This window comes from Gavia stellata, chromosome 29 (assembly GCF_030936135.1).
Source record: "Gavia stellata isolate bGavSte3 chromosome 29, bGavSte3.hap2, whole genome shotgun sequence".
In the NCBI taxonomy this organism is placed as follows: Eukaryota; Metazoa; Chordata; class Aves; order Gaviiformes; family Gaviidae; genus Gavia; species Gavia stellata.
Window position 1 is genome coordinate 4,585,641 of NC_082622.1, and position 23,089 is coordinate 4,608,729.

Sequence of the window (23,089 nt, forward strand, 5' to 3'; positions counted from 1 at the left end):
CAGGTAGCGTTGTGCATGTTAGCACCAGGGCAGAGGCTTGCAGTGTTTTGTGTCAAGCTGCCTGGCTAGGTTTCCGTGGGTCAGACACGTGTATTTCAACCTCAGGCAGAGGCAGCACATCTCTGGGGGCAGCCTGTCCCCACTGAATTCACCAGCATCATGCTTCGCATGCTGTGAGTGACCGCGCCAGCCTGCGAGCAGCTTTGGGGTGCGCTGGGGGACAGCACAAGCCCAGGGTTCCCCTGGCCTTACATTTCTGGCTGGCCGCACAGAGATCTCGGTGCTTGTTTGCTGTGGCCACCAGCTCTACCTTCCCCTCCGCGAAGAGCTGAGGTGAGAGCGCAGCAGCGGAGGCTGCTGAATTTCTACCGGATCCCGGCAGATAGCCCTCGCCGCCCCGGGAGGCTCCCGGTGCTGCTCTGCCAGCCGCCCCAGCCCCGCAACTTCGTGCCGTCTCACCGGCCAGGCGCTTTAGCGTGTTGCCCGTGTTGCATCCGGAGAAGCCACCCTGCCCTTCCCTCCCTGCTTCTCCGGAAGGGATGTCCCCAGCGGGGTTTGTCCCTGCCTTTGAGGAGCCTCGATGCCACCTTCTAGGGGCAGGCGTGGGGCCAGGGCGAGCCGAGCTCTGCAGAGATAGTGAGGAGCTGAGATCACCCGAGGCTGGGGAGAGCAGTGGGAGGGCTGTTATCAGGGGCCAAACTCCTTCCTGTTTTTATTTAAACCGGTTTCCTTTGTTACTCGACATAATAAAATTATATTTTTAAAGAGTTAATTGCTTGGATTATTATTTTATTCCATTAAGACGGAAGAGGGCAGGCATCTCAGTGTTTAACATCTGTCAGGTGGCAGCTGGACTCTTTATCAGGCGCAGGCCATGCCTGGAAGCTCTTGAAACCTCCTGCAGGATGGGGCTATGAGGGCAGTTGGTGCTGCCGTGGCTCTTGCTGGAGCGAAGGGATTTTGCTGTCCGGCGTCTCCAGGCTGGGCAGGCTCTCAGCCGCTTGCCGGTCCCCTTCCTGCAGAAGCCGTCACCTCAGCATCCCTTCCCCACCCACCTCGCTCGGCCCAGGGCTGTGCCAGGGTCTGTGGTCCCCGTGTCTAACCCAGCCCTCTCCGGCCATACCGGCAGATGTTGAGGCGCGTAATCTCTGGTGTCTTCCCCAGGAGGACGCCTGCCAGGACTTTGCCATTTCCTGCACAGCCTGACGGGATTTGCCCCCTCCTTGGACGTTAGCCCTGCTTTCTGAGGGTTAGCTGGTAAGAAAGTGCTTTCTTCTCCCCATCACCCGCTCGAGCGACCTGTCTCATCTCCACTGCATGACCAGCTCTGTCCACGGAGCCCATCACCCTCCGGTTGTGTAGACGTCCGTGTGCTGTGTGCCCTGTCCATCCCACCACCATCCCACTGACATCCCACCGGCGCGAGGGGCGGCGAGCCCTGGGTTGTGCCGTCTCGGTGCAGGGCTGCGTGGCAGAGGGGTTCGTGAAGCCCAGGGCTTGCTGGATGGCACGCCGTGGTGGTTTGTGCTCGGTGGAGCTGCCGTGATGGGCTTGGAGGAAGCCCCCAAGCGATGCAGAGATTTCATGTTCGGAGCGAGCTGTGGCCCGAACAGAGGGATGGGAGCCTGGAACAGATTTCTAATCCCAGCTCTGACCCGCTCTGTGGTTCAGACAATCCCTCCCCTCCCTCCCGCTCTGCCTGTTTTCCTCTCTGTAACACCAGGTTCCTCCTCCGACATGCCCGTGGCCGCGGTAAGTTCCTTCCAAAGCACGTTGCGACGAAGCCCTGCTTCACTTGTGGGCTGGGAAGCTGCCCCTCTCCCTCCCTGCAGCACCCCACCAGCTCCTGCCTGCTTGAGCCTCGGCGGCAGCGATGGGAGAAAGCTGCCAGCACCCTCCTCCATCCAGGACTGTCTCCCCTTTCTGCCACCGAGCTTGGGTGCTCTCTTCTGTTCCCTGCTGCTCCTCGCTCGTGTATTTCTGGCACTAACCCTCTCTTTCTCTTCCTCCCTTCTCCTCTCCCTCGTGCCGGGATGATTCAGTATCAAGAGCCCTGGCAGCCCGCAGCCCTCTGCCTCTCGTGGAGCACCCTGCGGGGAGCCAAGACACCGCGAGCAACACCCGAGACTACAGCCATGACCACCACGAGTGCCTCCGCTCGCCAGGGCTACGCGGCTGCGCCTTCCTCCCTCCCACCGCAAGAGAGGGGGGAAAGCGGCCGTGCACAAGGAAAAGCTTTTCCAACCCTGCCTCCGGGAGCCGGGACGGCCGTCCCGCAGGTTCAAAGCTCAAAGCCATACAGCCGTCCCACCCCAGTGCAATAACGGGAGTTCCTGCTGTCTCCTGCCACTGGACGGACTCACGCAACCGAGCCGAGGCCGCCGGTGGCTCCCCATAACCACCAGCCTTACCCCCAGTGAAGGTGTCTCCCCTCCTGTAGATGCTGGAAGATAGCGGTTAGCGCTCCAGCGGGCTTTCGAAACGAGCAGGCTTCATGCCAGCGCCTTTACAGCTGAGCCAGTGGCATTACACGCCTGACCCCCCCAGCCCCTCTCCGAGCCGTGTCCATGCGTCAGAGGACTCTCCTCTGCGGACAGGAGTTAGTGTGTGGTCACAGTTGACCCTTGCAAACTGCCCCCAGCCAGCTCCTCCCTTCCTGTCTCATCTCAGCGCGGCTCTAGTTTTAGGGGAAGGGGTTCAAGCCCCACAGGACCTTGACCAGCCGCCTCTGGAGCCGGAGTTGCCGGAGGCTGCAGCACAGGCTGGGTGCTCCAGCACCCAGCACCGGGTCCTCCCACCGCCGGCGGCCAGGCTGGGAGCTGCGCTGCGGAGCTGTGCAGCCAGGGCTGCCCCCCAGCCCAGCCAGAGCCCAGTAGGATTCACCATCTATTTATGCCTTTTACTTTTGTAACAAATAAAAGTTTCTCCTATTTACTGTACGCCAGCGTCTGACTGCTGCTCTGCCAGCGGAGGGGAGCTGCTCCCTGCAGCTCGTGCCTGGGCATGCCGGTGCTGCGCGGGGTGGGGGAACCGAGCGGAGCCGCGGAGGGCTGCACCCCTCTGCCGTCAGCCGTGCCGGCCACGGGGCCCGGAGCCAGGAGCTCCCTAAACTCATCTGTGGCACTAGCCATGGCCTTGAGGCAAGTCCCAGCCTTCCGTGGCTCTGCACCCTCCTGTACAGCCGGGAGGGCACGAGCTGGGGAAGGAGCGATGGGCAGCGCCTGTGGGACCCGGGGCGCGGTGAGCACCCCTTGGCAAAATTCGTCCCCCACTGAAGTGCCGGGAGCCGGCAGCGTCCCCGCAGCCTGGGGAGCGGCAGGGCTGGACGGGTGAGGACGGGGTGGCCGGGCGGGCTGTGAGCGTTCTTCTAGCGCCGCTGGGAACGGCCACGAGCATCCTCTGCCTCTGCCATCGCGGAGCCGCTCGAGCGCCCAGTCCATGCCTGCCTGCAGTGTCACCAGCTCGGCTCACGGGACTGGAGATGTGCGCTGGCCTGGGCAGCGTCCCGCGGGGCTGGGGCTTGACTGGGTATCCCTCTCTCCAGGGCGATGCACCTTCTGGTGCCGCTCTTCGGCATTCAGGGCACCCACGGGTGCTCCGCGGGGTGATGCTGCAGCCGAGCACATCCGCAGCCTCTGCCCAGCGATTTGGGGCTCTTCCCTTCACCCACCCGCTGATCTTCACGAAACCGGTAGAGCAGAATGTTTTTGCAGGCTCCTCTCAGCCCATTGCAATCAGAATTTGGCAGCAGCTCAGCCCCTTTGGCAGGGGCTGCGGCAGACACCTGAGCCGAGACCGAGCTGTCGCGCACCCCATCCCAGCTTCCCATCCGGCCGTGGGGGGTCCTGCCGGGGGCCGGGGGTCTCCCCACGGGGCCCTCTCAGAGCAGAGCCGACACAGGAGGATTAAACAGCCCAAACGCAGCCGGGCTGGTGCAGGATTAGCCCGAGGTTTTGAAGCCGGGTCTGGTGGCGAGTGCTTCGCCGGGGCTGGGGGCTGCGGACCCCCCAACCACGTACGGCTTTGCTGCTCAAAGGGGTGCGAGCTCAGACTAACCCCCACCCAGGGTTTGCCGCCTCGTGTTTTTGCGAGGGAAGGAGGTGGTTTTTAGAGGGCTGGGTACCTTGGGCTGCCCGTTTGGCCCCCAGCCCCTCTCTGGGGGCTTTTGCGCTCAGTTGGAGCTCTTAGATGCTCTCTCTGGGTCTGCCTCCCCCCCACTTCGCCTGCCGGGCAGAGGGTGGGAGACGGGCGATGCTCTCCCATGGGGCTGTTCCTTTGGAAAGCGCCTTTTCCCGACTCGGCGGGGCGTGATCTGCTCCCACGGTGGATCTGGGGAAGGAGCTCTAATTGCCGGCGTGGCGCTGCACGTGGCACGGCTCCAGGGGGGACGACACGGAGGGGCGGCGGGGAGCTGGGTGCCCTCGCGCTGCTACCACCTGTGAACCCCTCGATGGGCAGGGGTACCCCAGACCCACCACGCGCCCAGGGGCTTGGCCGGGAGGGGGGGAACAGCCCCAAATCCACCTTGCCAGGGTGGGGAGGGAGCGGTATGGAGACTGGAGGTGTTTTCCTGGGCTACACGTGGTTGCGAAAAGCATCTACGGGTCTTTCTTGCATCCTCTGTCCCCAGCACCCTCCATCGCCCCGTCCCCGGGGGACCCGAGCAAGGCGGGGGGGGATGACGGGGTGGCACCGGGGATGAGTAAAGCAGCGAGTCACGGTGATAAAAAACCCCTTTTTGCCTTGGCCCGGTGCCGCCGGGTGCCCGCCCCACCCTGCCCTTCCCGCACGGCTCCCGCACGGCAGATAAGGCCGGGGCTTGGCGCAGGCGGCGAGGCCGAGGCTTCGCCAGCACGGCGAGGAGCCGCCAGCACCCGGCGTGTGGCAACAAGCTTAAGCAGGTTGAGAGTGAAACTGCAGCGCAACGCGAAGCACAGATCCTAATCGGGGCGGCGCGTTTCCACCGGCGGCCCAGCTCCGACAGCGAGTTTGTGTTAAAAAAAAAAAAACAAATTCAGAAAAACCCACCCCAAAACTCTTCAATTACAGCTTAAGAGATGAGAAGAGTCCCTGGCGAAATGCTGGGCTGGAGGGTGGGATGGGAAAGTGCAGCCCTGGGCTGGAGGGGAGCAGTGGGGGAGCCCCGAGTTCGGTGGGGCCGGGGGGTCTCCCTGCCGCTGGCCGGATCCAGGCTCGCGCCGACGGTGGCTTCCCCACTATGGGACCTTTTTTTTTTGGGGGGGGGGATCAGGCCAGTCCTGCCGAGCGGCAGCTCAAAGGTACGGGGCGATCGCGCCCTGCTTTGGGGCGGTCCCTCCCGCGGCGCTTGGGCGAGTTGCTGAGCCTCTCTGCCTCGGTTTCCCCACCTGTGGGAATAAATACCTGCCCGTCAAGCCCTCGCAATTACCAGTGAGTTAATCACCGTATAAAACCAACAGTGATATGATTTGGGGGGGGGGGAGAGGGAAGGAAACCATTTTTACAACCAGACACACCCCGTGGCCCGTTTCTCCGGGGGGGGGTGGGAAGAGCTGAACGCTGCCGCGCCTCTGCGTGCCCCCCCCAAAACCGTAACCCACCCACTTTCCCCCTTCCAAGCACTTTTAGCAGCGGGACATGCGTCCCCTCAGTCCTGGGGTGGGTGTTGGCGTGGGGAGACCCCCGGGGCATCCACGGGTGCTGCACCCACGGCCGAGCCCTCCCCGGGGACCCGTGGGGAGGGCAGGGCGTTGGCCGCCCCCTTCGCCCCTTCCCCAGCGCCTGCCGCCCGCGGGTGATGATTCACGGCAATTTTCCTTTTAAGGCCGGGCTCGTTGGGGAGGAAGCAAAGGAGGAGGAGGAGGACACTCCTTCGGCCTCGCTGGCTCCTCCCGCTCTCGCTCGAGGCTCCAACGCTCAGCCAAAAACGAATCCCAGCGACAGGGCTCGGCAGAGGCTCCGACGGCTCCCGGCCCCGCTCCTCGCCCAAGCGTCTGCCCTGCGCCCGCGTCCCAGCCATGGCAAGAAACCACCAAGTGCAGAAGGCCAAGCTGGCCGAGCAGGCTGAGCGCTACGAGGACATGGCGGACTTCATGAAGGCGGTGGTGGAGCACGGGGACGAGTTGTCCAACGAGGAACGCAACCTCCTCTCCGTCGCCTACAAGAACGTGGTGGGGTGCCAGCGCTCGGCGTGGAGGGTCATCTCCAGCATCGAGCACAAAACTGAAGAGGGGGACGACAAAGCGCAACTGGTGAACGAGTATCGGGAGAAGGTGGAACGGGAGCTGAACTGCGTCTGCAAGAACGTCCTGGCCTTGCTGGACAAGTATCTCATCAAGAAGGCGAGCGACGCTGAGAGCAAGGTCTTCTACCTGAAGATGAAGGGCGACTACTTCCGATACCTGGCCGAGGTGGCCACCGGGGACGACCGTAAGAAGACGATAGACAACGCCCAGGAAGCCTACCAAGAAGCCATGGACATCAGCAAAAAGGAGATGCAGCCCACGAACCCCATCCGCCTGGGGCTGGCCCTCAACTTCTCCGTCTTCCACTACGAGATCGCCAACGCCCCCGACCAGGCCATCTCCCTGGCCAAGACCACCTTCGACGAGGCCATGGGGGACCTGCACACGCTCAGCGAAGACTCCTACAAGGACAGCACCCTCATCATGCAGCTGCTCAGGGACAACCTCACGCTATGGACAGCCGAGTGTGCCGGAGAAGACGGCGGCGAGGCTGGCGAAGAGCCCAAGAACTGAACAGCCCCCGTGGAGCCGGGGAACGGCCCCCACCTGCCCCCCCCCCCGCCCTCCAGTCCCTTCAGCATCTCTTCATGGTTTTTTGGTTTTGATTTCTTTTTTTTTGGTTTTTTTTTTTTGGGGGGGGGGGGGGGGTGGGGAGGGGAAGGCATCTCAGCTCCCCCACAGCCCCCACAACCCGGATGCCGGGAGTGGGGGTGGCTTTGGCGTGCCCCCCCCTTCCCTCTCCCCCATCCTCTGCTCTTGCAGGGGGGAAAGGAGGGAGAGGGGGTGCCTCCATCCCAGAGGGCTGCCAGCCCCCCCACTATTTAACATTTTTTTTGGGGGGGAGCCCAGCCTGGTGTGTGCCGGCTCCAAACCCACCATTCCAGAGGGCTGGAGCTGCAGCGGGAGGAGGTGAGGGGCCGGGATGGGGCGAGGGGGGGGTCCGGGCAGCCCTCCCATTCCAGGGTGGGGGGGGTCACGTATCGCCAAAGCCTCTGTGCGTCTCCAATAAACCATCTCCTGCACGCCTGCCTCTGGTCTGCCTCGTCTCTCCCCTGCACACGTGTCCGGGCAGCTCCCGCTGCCGCCGGGCACCCGCTTCGCCTCCCGCCCCATGGGACAGGGGAGTGGGTCGGGTCCCCCCAGCTCCACAGCAGCGGTTTGGCTGCTCCCGATCCTCCCCCCCCAGCCCTGTGACGGGGTCTCAGGGTGCCCAGGGAGCCCTGTCCCTCATCGGCTGCAAAACAGCAGCCCGTGGAAGGGCTCAGCGGTGGTCTGTGTCTACGTGGGGCAACGGTTTTGGCAGCCGCACGCGGGGCTGGTGGCTCCACGGGGTGCACCGAGGTCCCCGACCCCGCAGTGGGGTGTCCCACCCCCTTGGGGCAAACCCACAGTGCCCCAAAACCCGTCACTGAGACCCTTGTGCAGGTCCCCAGGTTCTCCCCCACCAGCTCTCCTCTGTGTCCAAGGGTGGTGGTGGTGGTGGGTCCCCAAAAGCAGCATCAGCAGCGACATGGGGACAGCCCCGGGGTGTCATCGGGGTGGGGACGTCCCCATGGAGGATTGGACGCGCTGGGGCAGGCGAAAGCTCAGCACTTCTGGCCCTGGCGCCTGGCCACGGCGAAGGGCGCAGCTCACCGAGCACGGCCCCCCCCACCAGCGCGAGTTTCAACATGAAAAATAATTACAATAAAATACAGTCATGGCACCCTGGGCTATGAGCTCATCAGATCAAGCGCAGCAGGGCTGGGCAGGAGCCGGCCTTTGATGGGAAACGCCGGGATGCCGGCAGGAAACGCGTCGTGACTCAGGACGTGCCGCCCCGGTTCAGCGGGGTCCCCAGCTGGGGACGTGGGGGACATGCCAGCCCCGAGCCCTGGCACAGCCAAAACCCGGCTCCCGGGATACCAGGAGCTCCTGGGCTTTGGGGAAACTGAGGCACGACCAGGGAAGTGACCACCCCCCCCGTTGCGTGCAGGGATTGTGGGGCACCTGGTGCAAAGCCCGTGAGGCTGCTGCTCCCTGTGCAGGAACCAGCCTGGGATGTAACGATGTTTGCAAGGGCTCTGCCGTGGGAAAGCGCTGGCTGCTGTGGGAGGTTGGGCTGTGCAAACCAGAACCTGTTTGCCCGGGATGGGACGAGTCACCTGGAGCAGAGCCCGGCACAGAGCCCAGCGGAGAGGATTAACCCCTGGGAGCACCCCCAGTCCCTCACCCACCACCCCCCCAGACCTGTCCCCATCCCCATCGTGGCATCTTGTAGAAGCAAACGTGGGTGCCACCTTGGCCCTGCTGAGGACTGGGTCAGCGGCCCCGGCAGGTTGTAATTTGCTCAGCCGGTCCTGGCTGAGCCGGGGGGGCCCCCGGCAGTGTTGGGGAGCCCAGCCGGTTCCCGGGGGGAGGCCAGTGAGGGGCCCTGACGCTTGGCCTCCGCCCGGCCCCGAGCGCTCCCAGCCTGGGAACCAGCCCCACACCTGTAATTAGCCAAACCGGGGCCGGCCGACGTGAAAAACGAGCCGAGGGTTCTCGCTGGCCCTTGACCCGGCGGGATGGGGACACGAGCACCCTGGGCTGGTTAAACTGGGGGGGGTGGCAAGGTGGGGAGCTGGGGGTTCCCGTAGCCGTCCTTCCCTGCCGCTTCTTGGGGCCCATGGGTGGCGGGAGGAGAAGGGGGCTCCCGCCGGCCTCCCAGGCGTTAACCGATTTCGACAGCGCCTGGAATTGCAGCGTGGCTGGGCCGTGTAGGAGGACGATGCTCCCCGGCCTCCCAGCCGGTCCGGCAGCTTTTTGGGGCTGGGAGGGAGGCCCCGGGCCCCCGGGACACCTCCCGTGAGAGGGTTGTGCTGTGGGGGAGCGTGGGGTGTTTCCTGGGGTCCTCCTGACCCCCTGTTTCAGGTAGGATGGTGGGACCCAAATGGAGGGGACCGGGCATACGGCGGGACCCCCATCCCCATCCTTGTCCCCTGGCTGGGACACGCGGGAGGATGCTCTCAGCATCTCCCCGACACCGCGCAGGAAGGGGCGCGCAGCAAAGCTCTCAAACATATGTGTTTTATTGTCTTTAACACCCATAGAGAAATGGGACACGGGTGCCATGGGGCCACGGAGGGTCCCCCAGCCTGGAGCCACCCTCCCAGCCAGGCACTGGGACCAGGGGCCCGGCCCAGCCCCGTGCACAGGGGCTCTCCCCCACCATGGCTAGGAGCCATGGGGTTAAGGCTATTGAAACAGATCTCTGTGGGCAAGTGGGTGCTGCTGCCCCTTGGCCACACTGCCTGCAAAAGGCTCTGCACATCCCGGGCAGAGCTGGAGGGCTACAGGACCCACAGACGTGTTTGTCCCTTGTCCCCAGCTCTCAGGACCTCCCCTCAGGGCTTCGTGCCCGGGGCCGGGGCTGGCCGGCTCCTGGATGCCCGGCGGGGCCGGTTGAGGCTGAGCACCTCCCTGGTGTCGCGGCACCCAAGGGAGACGGCGCTGGCTGGCTGTCACCAGGCAGGCACCCCGGGGTGCTGCCAGGATTGTCCTGGGTGCCTGATCTGGGGTTTTTTAGTTTTTGGAGAGGTTTTTCATACCCCTCCCCCCGCAGAGAGCACCACTTGATGGGGAAACTGGCAGCCTTCAAGTCAGAGCCCTGTGATGGAGCCAGCACCCTCCCAACCTTTCCTGGAGCAGATGCTCCTGGGATCACGCTGGCCCCATCCTCTGGAGTGTAGCCCACCATCTCGTCCGTCCCGCAGCCCTGGTGAGACTCCCAGCACGGGGCCGAGCCCTGATCCACCCGGCAATGACTGGGGCTGCCGAAAACGCTTGGCATTCCATCCCGGTACCCACGCTTACACGTGGCTGGCTGGCTGACTTGGTCGGATCCAGGGTGCGTGTTATGGGGTATGGAGAGGAACCCTGCAGCTGCCTGGGGGTAACCCGGCTCTGGGGCACTGCTGCCTCCCCAGCAAGCAGCTGCGGTGACACTTTGCCGGGTGGGATGTGCAACCAGGGCTCTGGCGCAGTGGTCTGGCCGCAAGGCAGGGGTTGGGGCTGGAAGCGATGGAGGGGACGCAGCAAACCCTGGCTCAATGGCTGCAACCGAAGCCCAAACCATTCCATCTCAAAAAACGTGACCTGCCATGTTCAGTCTTGCCCAGGAGGTCCCATACGTGGTCGGGGTGGGCTCAGCCTCTCCCGGTGCCGGGCTTGGAGGGGCCAGGGCAGGTAGGACCAGCTTGGCAGAAAGCCTGGCCCCCCCAGGGACATGCCTCAGTTGGGGTGACTAATCCTGGCCCTTCGCCCCGGCTGATTGCTCAACGGGAGCGACAAGAGCCAGAGTGTCACCTCCCTCAGCCCCGGGAGCCTTGGTGAGGCCATCCCCTCCCAGTGTGGGGACATGTGGGTGCACGAGCCGTCTGGATTTCACACTGGGGTCCCCGGCCATCCCTGCCCGCTGCAGAGCCATTTTCTGCTTCGTCCTGACAGGGAGCAGCAAACATCATCCCTGCTGAGCTGCTTGCCAAACTTGGGCTGCAAAGAGCCCCTTGGTGCGAAAACGCAGTGCTTTTCAGGCTGTAGCTCTTTTAGACCTCAACATTTCTTGGCTCGGACACGACAGAGGTTCCCTGAGCTGTGAGGTTTCTATCACCTTTGATTTCCATTTTCTCCAGCACCGGCACAGCGCAGCAGGGCTGCGGCTGCACATACTGCCTGGGCATTAAAATAAAAAAGCCGAACAGCCTCAAAAGCTTTGATGGCTCTTGCGTAACTCCAGCTTGACCTGACAATACCCCTTTTAAGCCACCAAATCTCTCAAAGTCATGAAAAAGCTGCCATAAAATTCACATTTTTATGATCTACCCCTTTACAGCAACGACAGGGCTCAAAGACGACTGGGTCAAGACCACAAGACCACAAGGCAAGGATGGTGTTTCAGCTCCGGTGATGGTTAGATTGGCTTCCAGACCTTCAGCCCCAGATAGCACCGAAATGCGGCCACTGGGTTTCAGCCAGGAATACCCAGGGAAGTTCCTGGGCTCTCAAGAAAAGAGCTCAGACACTGACAGCAGACAGGAATTTGACTTTTATACTCGAAATGTCAGTGTAGTCTTTCATTGTGAAGTGATCCGGTTAAAGCACAAGCTGCACACAAACATGGAAGCGTGTCTTCTCCCTCCTTCTCCCCCTGAGCTCCGCCGTGTCTCTAAATCCTGGCCACAAAGCTGTGAGATGCAGGAAAATTTAGTTTTAATTCCCCACCCAGCTGCAGTCGCTGCCAAGCAAGACCCCACTCACATTTAGATTGACCGAGTCAGTGGTCTGCAATCGCTCTGCTAAGGGCCAAACTGTCCTGCACAGAGGAGACGTCTTATCTTATGCAAGGTCTTGGGCAAGAAGCGATGCTGAGTCTGCACACCAAGCTGGGAACCGGGATTCTCGCCCGCTCCCACCCTACGTGCGGCTGTGTGAGCTGTCGGGAGGCGCTCGGAGGGCTGCGCGGTGCGGACACCTTGCTTTTCAATCGCCCCAACCTTCCCGATTCACCGTGCGGATGGACCCACACTGCTGTCTGCAGCGGGGATGCAGAGTAGGTGGCACGTGAGGCTGGGAGCTGCTGCCGTCACCGTCAGGAGCTGTAGCCGGACAGTGAGGGAATTCCATGGGAAGGAGGGGAAGCCCCAGGATTTGGGATCTGGAGAAGGTACTGGGGAAAGCAAGCCCAGAAAAAGGAAGGTGGATGATGGCAGACAACCCAGCTGCTGGGAAAGGCCCTACATGCAAACGATGTACTCCAACCTCCCGCTGAGTCACACAGGGTCTTTCTTAATCAAAAGCCTACAAAAGCCGAGCTTGCAGTTTGCGTGTCGCTGTCGGCGCGCTGCGTGCACAGGGAACGCCAGCGTTCAGCCCCTGGATGAGCGCGCACGAGAAGTGACCTGCTTTCACATGCCACAGTGGCTCTTCCCCACTCCCTCCAGCAAACGCTTTGTCTGTTCTCAGGTAGATCATAGAGGAACACGACGTCGCAAACACGGAGCCTTGCTGCAAAGTACACAATACACCAGCTGCTGTGACGTTCCCACCAGAGGCTTTTTAGCCCCGGGCTTTGTAGCACTCTTGGTTTTATTTATTCAGGTTCAGCAGACTCACAAGATGAAAGCGAGATGAAGGAGTGCTTTATTAAGAAAGAGTCCATCATTATTTAAAAAAAAGAAAAACAACCATCTTTCTGTCCTCCTTGAGACAGATGGGAGGCTTCTCAGCCTGGATACTCCTCCGAGTACGAGGCCCATGCATGCTCCTCCTGTGCAGTAAACCAACTTTTGTCTCAAGTCTCACTGCAGAAGAGACAGCTCAAACTGATTTTTCTTTCTCTGGATCTACCTTGGTTGTGATGGGGAAGAGGAGACTTGGCAAAGGTCAGTCTCCTTTATCCTCCTTCTCTTCTCTTGCTAACCATGCCTTCACCTGGCTAAATCTCTAAGGAAAGACCCAGCCTTTCCGCAAAAACGCTGCTCTGTGCAGCGGGGCTGAGGCACAAGAGGTCAAACCCTTACAGAGAGGGAGTCCGGCAGCCAGACCTCTGCCTGGAAAGGCTTTCACTTCATCCGAGTCACACGACGCAGAGATCCCTTAAGCTCCTGGTTGGAAAAGGAGAGGTGTCGAAGCCGAGAGCAGCTGTGGAAGCAGTGGGTGTGTTACAGATCCATCACCTCTTCTTCCACGGCTTTGTCCTGAGATTGCACATACTTCTCCTGCACTGCAAGTGTGCTGATAACGCAGTAATTAAGGAAAACAAGGGGCTGGGCTCAAACACTCCCTTCTGCAAGGAGCTCTTAACGTTCTCAGTGAGGAACCAGCCCCACATTAGCCTGAAGGCTAGCAGGAAGACAGCAGTACTGGCAGCAGCAAGCGTCACCTGAGTTATTTATTTCTGGCTCTGGCTGATCCCAGACCCGACAAGTACAGGAGAATCAATTGTATGGTTTGGACGAGGTGGAATGGACCAGTCCAAGCGAGTGTGAGAGAGAGGAAAGCTGTCAAAAGATTCCTCCCACATTCACAGTATCAATTAGCAGCAAATGTGGTGGCTTTGGTGCGAACAACTGTCTGCTAAGGTCTGGGCTGAGCCCTACTCGCTACATGCGTATCACCAAACAGCATCAGATGATGTTAGGAACAACCCAGCCCTGCAAACTGCCAGCCCCAGCCTCTCTTCCCCAGGGAAGGAGGAATTCAAACTCAACGCAATGGAGGATACGAAGTAAAGTGGAAATCGGCTCCCACTGCTGCCGACATCAGAGCTTCCAGGCTCCTGTGCTCCTGGTCTCCGAAGGAATAGCCGTTGGCTTTGTCCACTGCCTGCATCACCTGCCGCATGCTCTCCTTATCCTGAAAGGGCGGGAGACAACACACAGGGAACACGGCCCTTCCCCAGAGGCAAGAGCTCGCGCTGGGCTTTACCACGGATTATCTCCGAGGCGCTGGGCCACCCACACAGCGCCCAATGCCCGGAGCACGCTGCCCCGGCCTCCCTGAGCCCAGAGGGGCCACAGGACAACAGGGGCACTCCCTCTGGAGCCCAAATACATGCTGGGCTGGCACACCCCCCCACTCCCTTTCATCACCTCTTGTCTCAGCCCATTTGCCTTTGTTGACACTTCTGCCAACTACAAGATTAACGTTTTCAGCCCTTCCTCCCAAATGTATTCCTCCCAATCTTCTAATTATCTTGTGCTCCCTAATTTAAAAATGTTTTCGGTAATACTTTGCCCGGATTTGAAATGCAGGCACAGAAGAGCTGAATGAAGGGGGAGTCTTAATTCCCCACCCCAGGACACAAGGCCCACATAGCCCCAAGCTCATTAGCCTCTTCTCTTCCTTTGGCTGCCACAGGTCATTTACAAGACTGGGTGCATTTCACTGTCCTTCTCCATCCCGTAGTCTCTTCACAGCTGAGCTTTTCAGCCCTCGTGGCTCTAAGCAGACGTAACCTAGCTGCTACCAAACTGTGCTGACTACATATCCAACACTCCCTGCCCTCTCTGCCCCATTCCTCCTGCTGCATCACCTGGATGTTGAGCGGAACGAAGGACACCAGGCTGTAGTCCTCGATCACCTCCACCAGCTTCTCATTGAGGCGGCGGTAATTTCTGAAGAAGGGGTCGGAAGCTAAATGGTCAACCAAGTAAGAGAGGTCCAGGACCTCTGTGTAATAATCCAGGTTGAAAGCTGAAGGGAAACACAAGGAAGCTCTGAAAGCAATCTGTAAATATTGGGGCTTCCCTGGCCAGAACATGCCACCAAGAAGCCGGTGAGATTTATGCCAGTTCCCCCACCATCTCCCAGCCGTACATCCCTGTACCTGAGTAGCTAACCTGCACCCAATTCTACGTGTCTCTCTTGCAAAGGCTCTTACCCAGCTTGCCATATTGCTCGATCAGGTCCATCTTGGAGAGGACGTTGACATGGGGCAGTTCCACGTGCAGCATGGTGGAGAGCGAGGTGCAGAGAACAGAGATGAATTTGCCAGGGTCTGTGCAGTAGTGAGAATCCACCAAATGCACCGCAGCCAGCTGGGGAGCAAAGGCACAAAGGGACGGCACAAGGTCATGCCCGGTGACGAGTCCGTCCGCTTCCTTTTTGGGACAGTCTGAGAAGTGGCTACAGGACAATCTGTTCAGACCTGACTATAGCCACATAGACTCCCACGTAGGGAAAGTTACGACCTACCTTCTAGCTCCTGCATATAAAACACCCTCATATATGAGTGCACATATTTATACAGAAGTATAGATCGCCACATTCACACCCATGGACCACCTGGGGATTCAGGACCCAGGGTGCTGGTGCACAGAAAGGGCTGTGGGGAGGCTTATAGGGGTGCTGAGCTCCACCAGCAGTACTGAAAGGTACTGAAACCTGCAACTGCTCTTCCTTTTCTCAGGGCTTCTTTCTTTGCAGATGAAGTTTCCAGGCTTGCCTGAACGCTGCAGGTTTTTTGGGGGTGGGAGCTGGGGGTTAACTCTCGTTCTGAACGACACACCTGCCTCCAGATTTCCACCTTCGCCACAGGAATGCTCACGCACAGCGTACACTCAGGAGCAGTAACTGTAGCATACCATGCTCTGCTGCGAGAACCAATTGTCATGTGGTTTGAAATAATAATTAATAATTAAATTAATGAGCAGTTTGATTCCCTGCGTTTCGTGCAGCTGTAACAATGTGGTCTGAGATCTCTGTTAAGTTACTGCCTGTTACACAATGTTACTCAAAGTCAGGGCTCTATAGTCGAGTGTGGTTGAGTCACAGCTATGCTTCTGCAGCAAAAAAAGCCAGTTTAAAGCTCACAGGCAGGTGTAAGCACTCGAGCGAGCATCAAAACAGCCGTGTAACTATCTTTTTTTAGTAACTACAATTTCATGTACATTTATTTGAATAAAAATAATTCCTAATGTGCAGATTCCCAGTGACATTCTCAACCAAATGAACTTGCCCTTCTTGCTCACACCATATACGGTTTGCACATTCATGGTTTGGCCCAAATGCAAACCAAATGCAACGTAAGCAAGTTAGCTTGGTTATGGGACTCTTCTCACCTGTGCTTCCTCATTTGCATCTTCCATTGTGCAAGAAAGCACAGAGCACGTACTACAACGTGCAGAGCCATTCGGCTTGGCTGCAGGAGAGCCAGGTAGGGCCTGAGATGACGCCTGGATTTCTCACAGTGCTGTGCAAAGGGTCCCTGCTCACCCAGCACACACATCTACCTCCCCGCTCCGAAATACAGCACCTACTCAGATAAAACGCACAAGGTCCGTGGAGAGGACCCTGGAGTACAGCGAGAGTGTGTGAGGAAGAAATCTCTGTTTCTGTTCATGATAATCCCACTGCATTAAATGCCCTGAACAAGTCACTCTTTCGCTAATCCCTCCCAGCATAAAATGGGGCAAAATTCCCCTCCTTCCCTGATAAAGCTGTCTCATGTGAAAGGCCAAACAGGTTAGTAAAGAAAACAGTCATTAGTATCCACAATCAAAAGCTCTGACCATGTGCCGTACAGCTTCTAAGTCCCTGGCACAAGCAGGTGGGGTGCCGGGTGCTGATCCCAGCTCCCTGCGGAGCTCCAAACCTACCCTGAAATTCCACTTGGCCAACTGCGCGAAGACGTTCTTCAGGGCGTCGTGGTGGGTGTAGAGCTCCACCTGCCCTGGGCAGTCGAACAAGTAGTAGTGACCCCTGAACGCAGCCAGCTTCTCCTGCAGCCAGTCGAAGTTGGCCTCCAGGTACTCCATGCAGTAGATCAACCCTCCGTTGGGCCCCAGCTTCAAGTTCTCCATCGCGTCGGGCAGGGTGATGAGCTCAGCGATGTCCACGGCACACTGGTAGGGCATCACCTCATTGGCGGGGTCCAGGTTCACCACCGTCACCTTGCGCCCGATCCTGCCCATGAACTCCTGCATGCCGTGGCAGTAGGTCGTCTTCCCAGAGCCCGGAGGCCCGATTACTACCTGGCCGAAGGCCAGCGAGCTCCCTTTGCTGCCCTCAGACATGTCGGCTCATTTCCTTCTCCTTCTGTTGACTGAGAAAGGAAGAGCTCCCATTTACCATTTTATTTGCATTTATACGAACGCGATCTGCTGGAATTCACACCCAGGGAGCGGGTGGAGAGGAAGGGAAAGCGCCATTGTATAACTGCTGCCTCCCGTCACGCCTTGCACAGCTGAGCCCGGCGCCGGGGCGGACATTACCCTGTCACCCCCCAGCTGGGGAGGCCGGGGCTGAAAACAGGCCCAAACCCCCAACCAGAGCCCCAGGGCTGTGCCTGCAGGACGCAGATCCCTGCGGGATGCAGATCCCCACTCCTGCCCGCCTGTGGGGCGGGATTTACCCCAGTTGGGTCCTTCCCGATGTGGCAGCGCCCACACGTTCCCTCCTTCGCCCCAGCATGGCCCCATGTCCTCCTCTCCGTTTCTCCAGATCCCCACGTCCCTTTTCTTCTTCGTGTCCCCTCTCCTCCCCATGTCACCCCCCCATTCCCACTCCCCACGTATCCCCCCTTCTCCCCATGCCAGCCCACCTCCCCTCTCCCACACACTCCTTCCCCCACCCCACATCCCCTCTCCCGCCATGTCCCACACCTCCCGTGTCCCCTCTGCCTCCATCCCCCCTCTGCCTGCACCTCCCCACGGCCCCTCTTCCCCCTTTCCCCCCATGTCCCTTCTCCCCCATGACACCCTTTCCCCCCACATCCCCCCTCCTTGCCCAGGCCCCTTCATCCCTCATACCGCCCCCCATCTCCCTCATGACCCCCGCCCCAGGCCACCCCCGGTCCCGGTAGGCCGCTCACCGCCTCCCGCCACAGGTGCCGGTTCCGGTTCCGGGTCGCCGCGGGCCCCGAGCGCCGCGTTCCGGGGGAAAGAATGGCTGCCAGCACCACAGTGCCCCCTGGCGGCCGGAGGGACGCGCAGCTTCTCCATCGCCGGGAGCCCGAGCCCGGAATCCGGCTCCGAGTTGCGGGTTCGAGTCCCGGCCCTGGCCCTTGTCCCTCCGGCACAACCCCATTCCCAGCTCTGTCTCCAAGAGAAGGGGAAACTACTCCCTGTATCCGCCCTTGACACAGCAATAGCCTTAAGGAAGGTGCACGGGGCCAAGCCGGAGCCTGCCAGCAGAGCGTTCACCAATTCGCATTTAACCCTCCAGTACGGGGTCACTGGGACGAAGGCTCTCGCCCCCACCCCAGAAGAGTGCCTGAGTCAGGAAAACGGGGCAGAGCACATTGGAGAGCCGTGGAAGGAAGCACCCGCTACGCCCGACCGCAGGGAAACGCCTCCCGCAGAATTCCTCTGGAGGCTGCCAGGATGAGTCTTTCATCCCGACGAGTTTCTCTCAGGAGTGTGGGATTGTCACGCCCAAGCAACGCGAAGCTGCGGGCCAGCAGCGAGCTTTCTGCAGGACAGTTACCGTGCCACGGCTGGCCCTGTCTGTACTTGTCCTTCCCTGGGTCTCAGGCAGGCATGAACTACGAGTTCTGGTTTTTTAGGCTGACCTAGCACACAAGCTTGGTTGATCCAGGCAGTAGTACCAGCTTTAAACCGCCAGTCAGAAACGCAGCACCCTTCCGCGTCCCCTGTGAACAAATGGGACCAGCACTACTTCCCCTCATTTGAATGGTTCCATCAGGGGAAAAAACCCCACTGAGGCAATTTCTGTTACAAGTCTGTATTTCTTCCAAAAATAAATATATGAACACCCTACTCCAAACCCGAGACCAGGAGCCAGCCTGTGCTCGACCGGAGCAGAACCAGTACAAAGGCTCTGTGACAGTCTCTGCTCAGCGTGACTGGGCACTGGAGCTCTCCAGAGCACCGTGTGATGCCCGGACAAACGCCATGTCCTGCCTGTACTTCATGGCAGTGGGTGGCTGGCGCCTGAGCAGCTGGTCACTGCTGTCCTTTGGGTCAGGGTCATCATAAATGGTTGAGATGAGGATGGGAGCATCCCGCCGGGGCTTTTTCACCTTGCTGAAGGTTGGTAGTTTTTCCCCGTGGTACCTAGAGGGAAGCAGGACACGTTTGGTCCAGCATTGCTGTGGCAGTCAGACACCCCTGTGCATCCCAGCTCATCTCCTTCACATGCTGCAGGGGAGAAGTGGACCGATTCAGAGCAATAAGGATTTTTGTCCTATTCCTGGTTGCGAGATTGCACTAGAACAAGAGCCAGCCCTCACGGTGAAACACAGCACCACACAAAGCCTCCAGAAACCCCGCAGAGAAGGTAGGGGTGAGGTGCACAGCTCCAGCTCAGGTCACTTGGGCTTTCCCCACCAGAATACGGTAGCAGAGGTGACCCTCAATCCTCAAGCACAGCTCTCCCTCTGTGTTTGAGTGCTGCGTGACTCTGCAAATGGTTCCAGTCCTACTCCAACACCACAAGCTCCTCCTCTAAGGAGCACTGGGCTGTCAGGAAGAGCAGCGTATTTAGCTCTGGAGCGCTGTGGCAGGCCCTGCCACCAGCTGCGCAAAGAAAGGCAGATCCCTGGGCCAGCCTTACAGTTCTGGTTCACACTCCGCTCCTTTTGCGGCCAGTCAGCTGCTGCGTCAGCCCAGAGAGCCCGGGCAGAGGCTCTGAACACAGGCTGGCAGGGCAGGGTTGGGTACTTACCCCAGCCCCCTCTTGCATCTGGGGTTCTGACCCTCGTTGTCCAGAGCTTCGGCCATTCCAGAGTTGCTGCTCCCCAGCCCCAGCCCCTCCGTCCAGCCCTGCTGCTCCAGCACCTTCCTGCCAAAGCCCTGGGAGAGGGGAAAAAACATCACAGAGCTGGACAAAGCTCATCCTCAGCTTCCCAGAGCCCTCCTCCCCCTAACCCACCTCCTCTGAGCATCGCCACCACAGCCTTTCCCGTCCTGCCCCATCCTCTCCTGAGAGCTCACCTTGGTGTATCTCTCGAAGGTGCCGATCTGTTGCCCTGAAACGGACCCATCCTCCAAGCCGTCCCGGAGTCGCTGTTCCAGCCACATCTGGACCGAGTCCCGAGCATCCTTATCACCTCCGTCTAGGGAGAAAGAAGCTAGAGTCAGAGCAGCACAGCTCAGCAAAGCTGTTCACTACCATCACTTCCCCCAGAGTACCACACAACAAGGAGGCAGAACCTGTTCTTTTTGGCAACTCTCACTGCCAGACAAGAAAAACGTTGTTTCAAGTACACTGACGTCTTGGATGCTTTCAAAGGATGAGAAAGCCAAAGAGTTCCCCACTGCAGAAATTCTGCAGCGTCAGAATTTCCCAACCTCCCTGGTTTCCTGGAGGGGGGTTCAGCTCAGATGATACCTTTGTCATAGTAGATGCTCATGTCCACATCCCAGTCATCCGCAGTCTGCTCATCAAAGTCTGCCAAGAGAAGGAAAGCACTTTTTTTGGTGATGGTTGTGGAAGTCTGACACAGAAGGGCTGTTTTCTGGTGGCCCAGCTCCCTATTTTCTCTAACAAAATGGGAAGGAAACGGTATTAGAGACTCCACAAACCACAGCGCCTACACAACAGGCTGCCAGTAGGACCACTGGGGTCTCTGGCAACTGCATGGAACCACTGCAGGTTTTGTGATCAAGGGAAGGCTTAAAAAGTGATGGCAAGATGCCCGTATCTGTAGCTGATCTGGAATACTCATATGGGGTTATACCTGATTTACCTGCAGGGCTGGGCCCCACAGCTTGTGGTGGTTAGTTTGTGGCTCAGCGACACAAACACCAGCGTTACCTCCATTCTTCTCCTGCCAGTACTGAGCATCTGTGTAGAAGACAAGGCCAGAGCCGCCCTTCTCCCATTTCAGCTCAATCTCCTCTTCAAAGAGCCGCTCCTCCACGCGGTCCTGCTTGGTCACGTCCTCGTGCAGAGCCTCGTGTCGCTCCCACTCCTCACAGGTATCATTGTCCTGCAAAGGAACTGGTGAAAGGTGGGCAACACAACAGCACACAGCCTCCTCCCTGTTTCCCCAACCCTCGCAGCCCATCTCAACACCTTCCCTACGAAACAGCTTTGTCAACAGAGCTCGTCTCAGCCTGCTGTTTTCAGGCACTAACACGACCGGCACTGATGACCTCATTCCCCTGACTAATGCCATCTTCAGAGTCAGCAGACAGAAGTGGTGAAAAATACCACATCACACCCACTTCACGGCATGCTTTCAGCAGCGTACCCAATCTGTAACGCAAAGATGCCCATTTAAGGAGCAGGTGTGTTGTACGTAAAGTCAGCACTAGCAACAAATTAATTCCACTCAAGTTGATCCCTAAAGAGATTGTGTCAGTGCCAGCGAAGCAGCTCGCTGGCACAGACACAGATCACACTGACAGCTTTACTGCTGCCTGCCCAGTTCTGGGCAGAGCCCTCCAAGGAAGACATTAACCAGCTTAGGAACAGCCAAAAGAATGACTAGAGATCCAGGAAACAGAGCCTGTGAGAAACGGCTAGAGGAGTCTGTTTAGTCTGGAGAAGAAAAGACTGAATAAAAAGTTTGTAAAGGAGGGAACAAAACCTCCTCTGTGTCCGCTGTTGCTAGGAGAACCTAATGCGACAAAATTGCAGCAAAGATTTGGCATCTAAGTTAACTCTGGTATAGCAAAGAAGGGGAATGGCTTGCCTTGGGATTGTGCTGCCTCTGTAATGACAGAGGTTTGTGAGAACAGGCTAGACAGGCATCTGTCAGGTGGAGGGAGCGAGATAGTCTCCAGAGAGCCTGTCCAGCCCAGTTTTCTAGGATTCTTTGTCACGAAAGCCATTTTTCTCGGAATGACTAACTTCAATCAGAGGAGCATTCAAGGTCAACCGCTTGTACAGCTCCGCGTGTCATTTCCAGCATATGAAGGTACTCCGGAATCTCCGGTCACCTCATTTACAAGCAGCAGCAGAGCTGAACCAATCTGCCATGAGGCAGGGCAGAGATCTGCTCCCGCAGCACCAGCCTCCACCCGAGCTCGCTCCTCTGGACCAAACCCTTTGGGCTCAACCCCTACAACCAGCTTGATTTGGACAAGCAGTTTCAGAAGCGTTAATGCCCGCACTGTTCATGCAGCAAGGGGCTCAGTGTACCAACACGTGAACAAATGTATTTTAACACCGTTTTTAGACAAGCAATTTATACAATACAATTAAAATATTAAAAATGAGCTCTGGGAGAGTTATAGTGGCTCCCTCAGCTTTGCAGCTACAATAGCTAACCTCGAACGGTGCTAGAAAAATCCACTTACATCATCTGAGTGCGACTCCTCTTCCTCCTTCTCCTGCTCCTCCTCATCTTCCTCAGCTCTGGCTGGGTGAGTCACCTCAGATCTTGCCACAGGCCCCTCTTCCTCTGTGATCTCATCCCCCGTAGCAGTGTAAACTCTTTCTTCTTCTGTAACTGTCTCACTGTCCTGGTATTCAAAAGGCACATTCCCATACCTACGGGATGAGCCTGTCTTTGGAAAATCCAGCTGCAATTTCTTGATAATCCGGGGAGGCAGCCGGCAGGCCCGGATCAGCTCCAGAAAAACTTTCAGGGGGGTGCCCACGTTCCCGTAAGGCATGAATGAAGGGGGGTTGAACTCAGGCAGCCGCTTCAAGTCCGCTTCTGCGACAGATTCGCTTACGGCTGTCTTGTCCCCGCTGTAGGGAAACGTCTCCGTGCCTGGAGGAGAAAAGGAATGGTTTTGTAGGGGAACACGCACGCACACTCCATCGGAGAGGGGTAAATCAGGGCCCTCCCGGGCAGGAGAGGGATGAGCAGACGCCAAACTGACTCTTCCTGCCTCATAATGGATTTAAGGCATTAAGGAAACTCCCTGAGGGTTTTAACCACCCGGTGCCCTCAGGTTGCCTGCTGGGAGCCGCAGAGGCAGGACCCGGTGCCCAAGGGGCCCTCCGGACCCTTCCAGACCCGTGCGGGAAGGCCCGGCCCGGCCCGGCCCCCCCCCGGTGCCCGCTCGTACCTGTCCCGGGGCTGAGGCGGACCCTGTGGATGAGGCAGCGGCCGGGCAGCGAGACGCCGCCAGGCCCGACCCAGCGCTTGCCCGAGTACATGCGGACGAAGCGGCGGGCGCGGCCGGGCTGCACGGCCACCAGGCAGGAGCAAGTGCGCGGTGCCGCGGCCTCCTCGCCGCCGCCCGCCGGCGGGCGCTCGGGGCGGTGACGGTAGTGGAAGCAGAGGAAGCCGCCGACCTCCACGAACTGGCTGAAGTAGGCGCGGAGCTGGGCGGAGCGCAACGCGGCCGGGATGCCGCTCACCAGGCAGTAGCGGGCGGCGGCGGGGCCGCCATTACCGGCGCTACAGCTGGGCGCCGCCATCTTGCCCCAGCGGGACGGCGCGTCACGGCAGGTCGGCGCGCGGTGATGACGTCACTACCGGA

General features: G+C 59.1%; 3 protein-coding genes across 3 annotated transcripts; 1 reads left to right on the forward strand and 2 right to left on the reverse strand.

The window, feature by feature from the left end:
* Positions 1-5,996: 5,996 nt before the first annotated feature.
* SFN (stratifin) lies at positions 5,997-6,737 on the forward strand. Its single transcript, XM_059830862.1, has one exon. It carries the CDS (start codon positions 5,997-5,999, stop codon positions 6,735-6,737), a length of 741 nt encoding a protein of 246 aa, XP_059686845.1.
* A 5,623-nt stretch (positions 6,738-12,360) lies between these two features.
* On the reverse strand, positions 12,361-16,998 carry GPN2 (GPN-loop GTPase 2). Its single transcript, XM_009821024.2, has 5 exons — positions 16,343-16,998; positions 14,626-14,782; positions 14,278-14,438; positions 13,468-13,598; positions 12,361-12,977 (listed from the first exon to the last, which is right to left on the reverse strand). The coding sequence occupies exons 1-5, from the start codon at positions 16,757-16,759 to the stop codon at positions 12,905-12,907; spliced, it is 939 nt and encodes a 312-aa protein (XP_009819326.2). The 5' UTR covers positions 16,760-16,998; the 3' UTR covers positions 12,361-12,904.
* A 1,505-nt stretch (positions 16,999-18,503) lies between these two features.
* GPATCH3 (G-patch domain containing 3) lies at positions 18,504-23,027 on the reverse strand. The gene is made up of 7 exons (XM_059830909.1): positions 22,673-23,027; positions 21,953-22,371; positions 20,463-20,637; positions 20,037-20,096; positions 19,640-19,761; positions 19,371-19,498; positions 18,504-18,760 (listed from the first exon to the last, which is right to left on the reverse strand). Exons 1-7 carry the CDS (start codon positions 23,025-23,027, stop codon positions 18,541-18,543), a joined length of 1,479 nt encoding a protein of 492 aa, XP_059686892.1. The 3' UTR covers positions 18,504-18,540.
* Between the last annotated feature and the right edge of the window lie 62 nt (positions 23,028-23,089).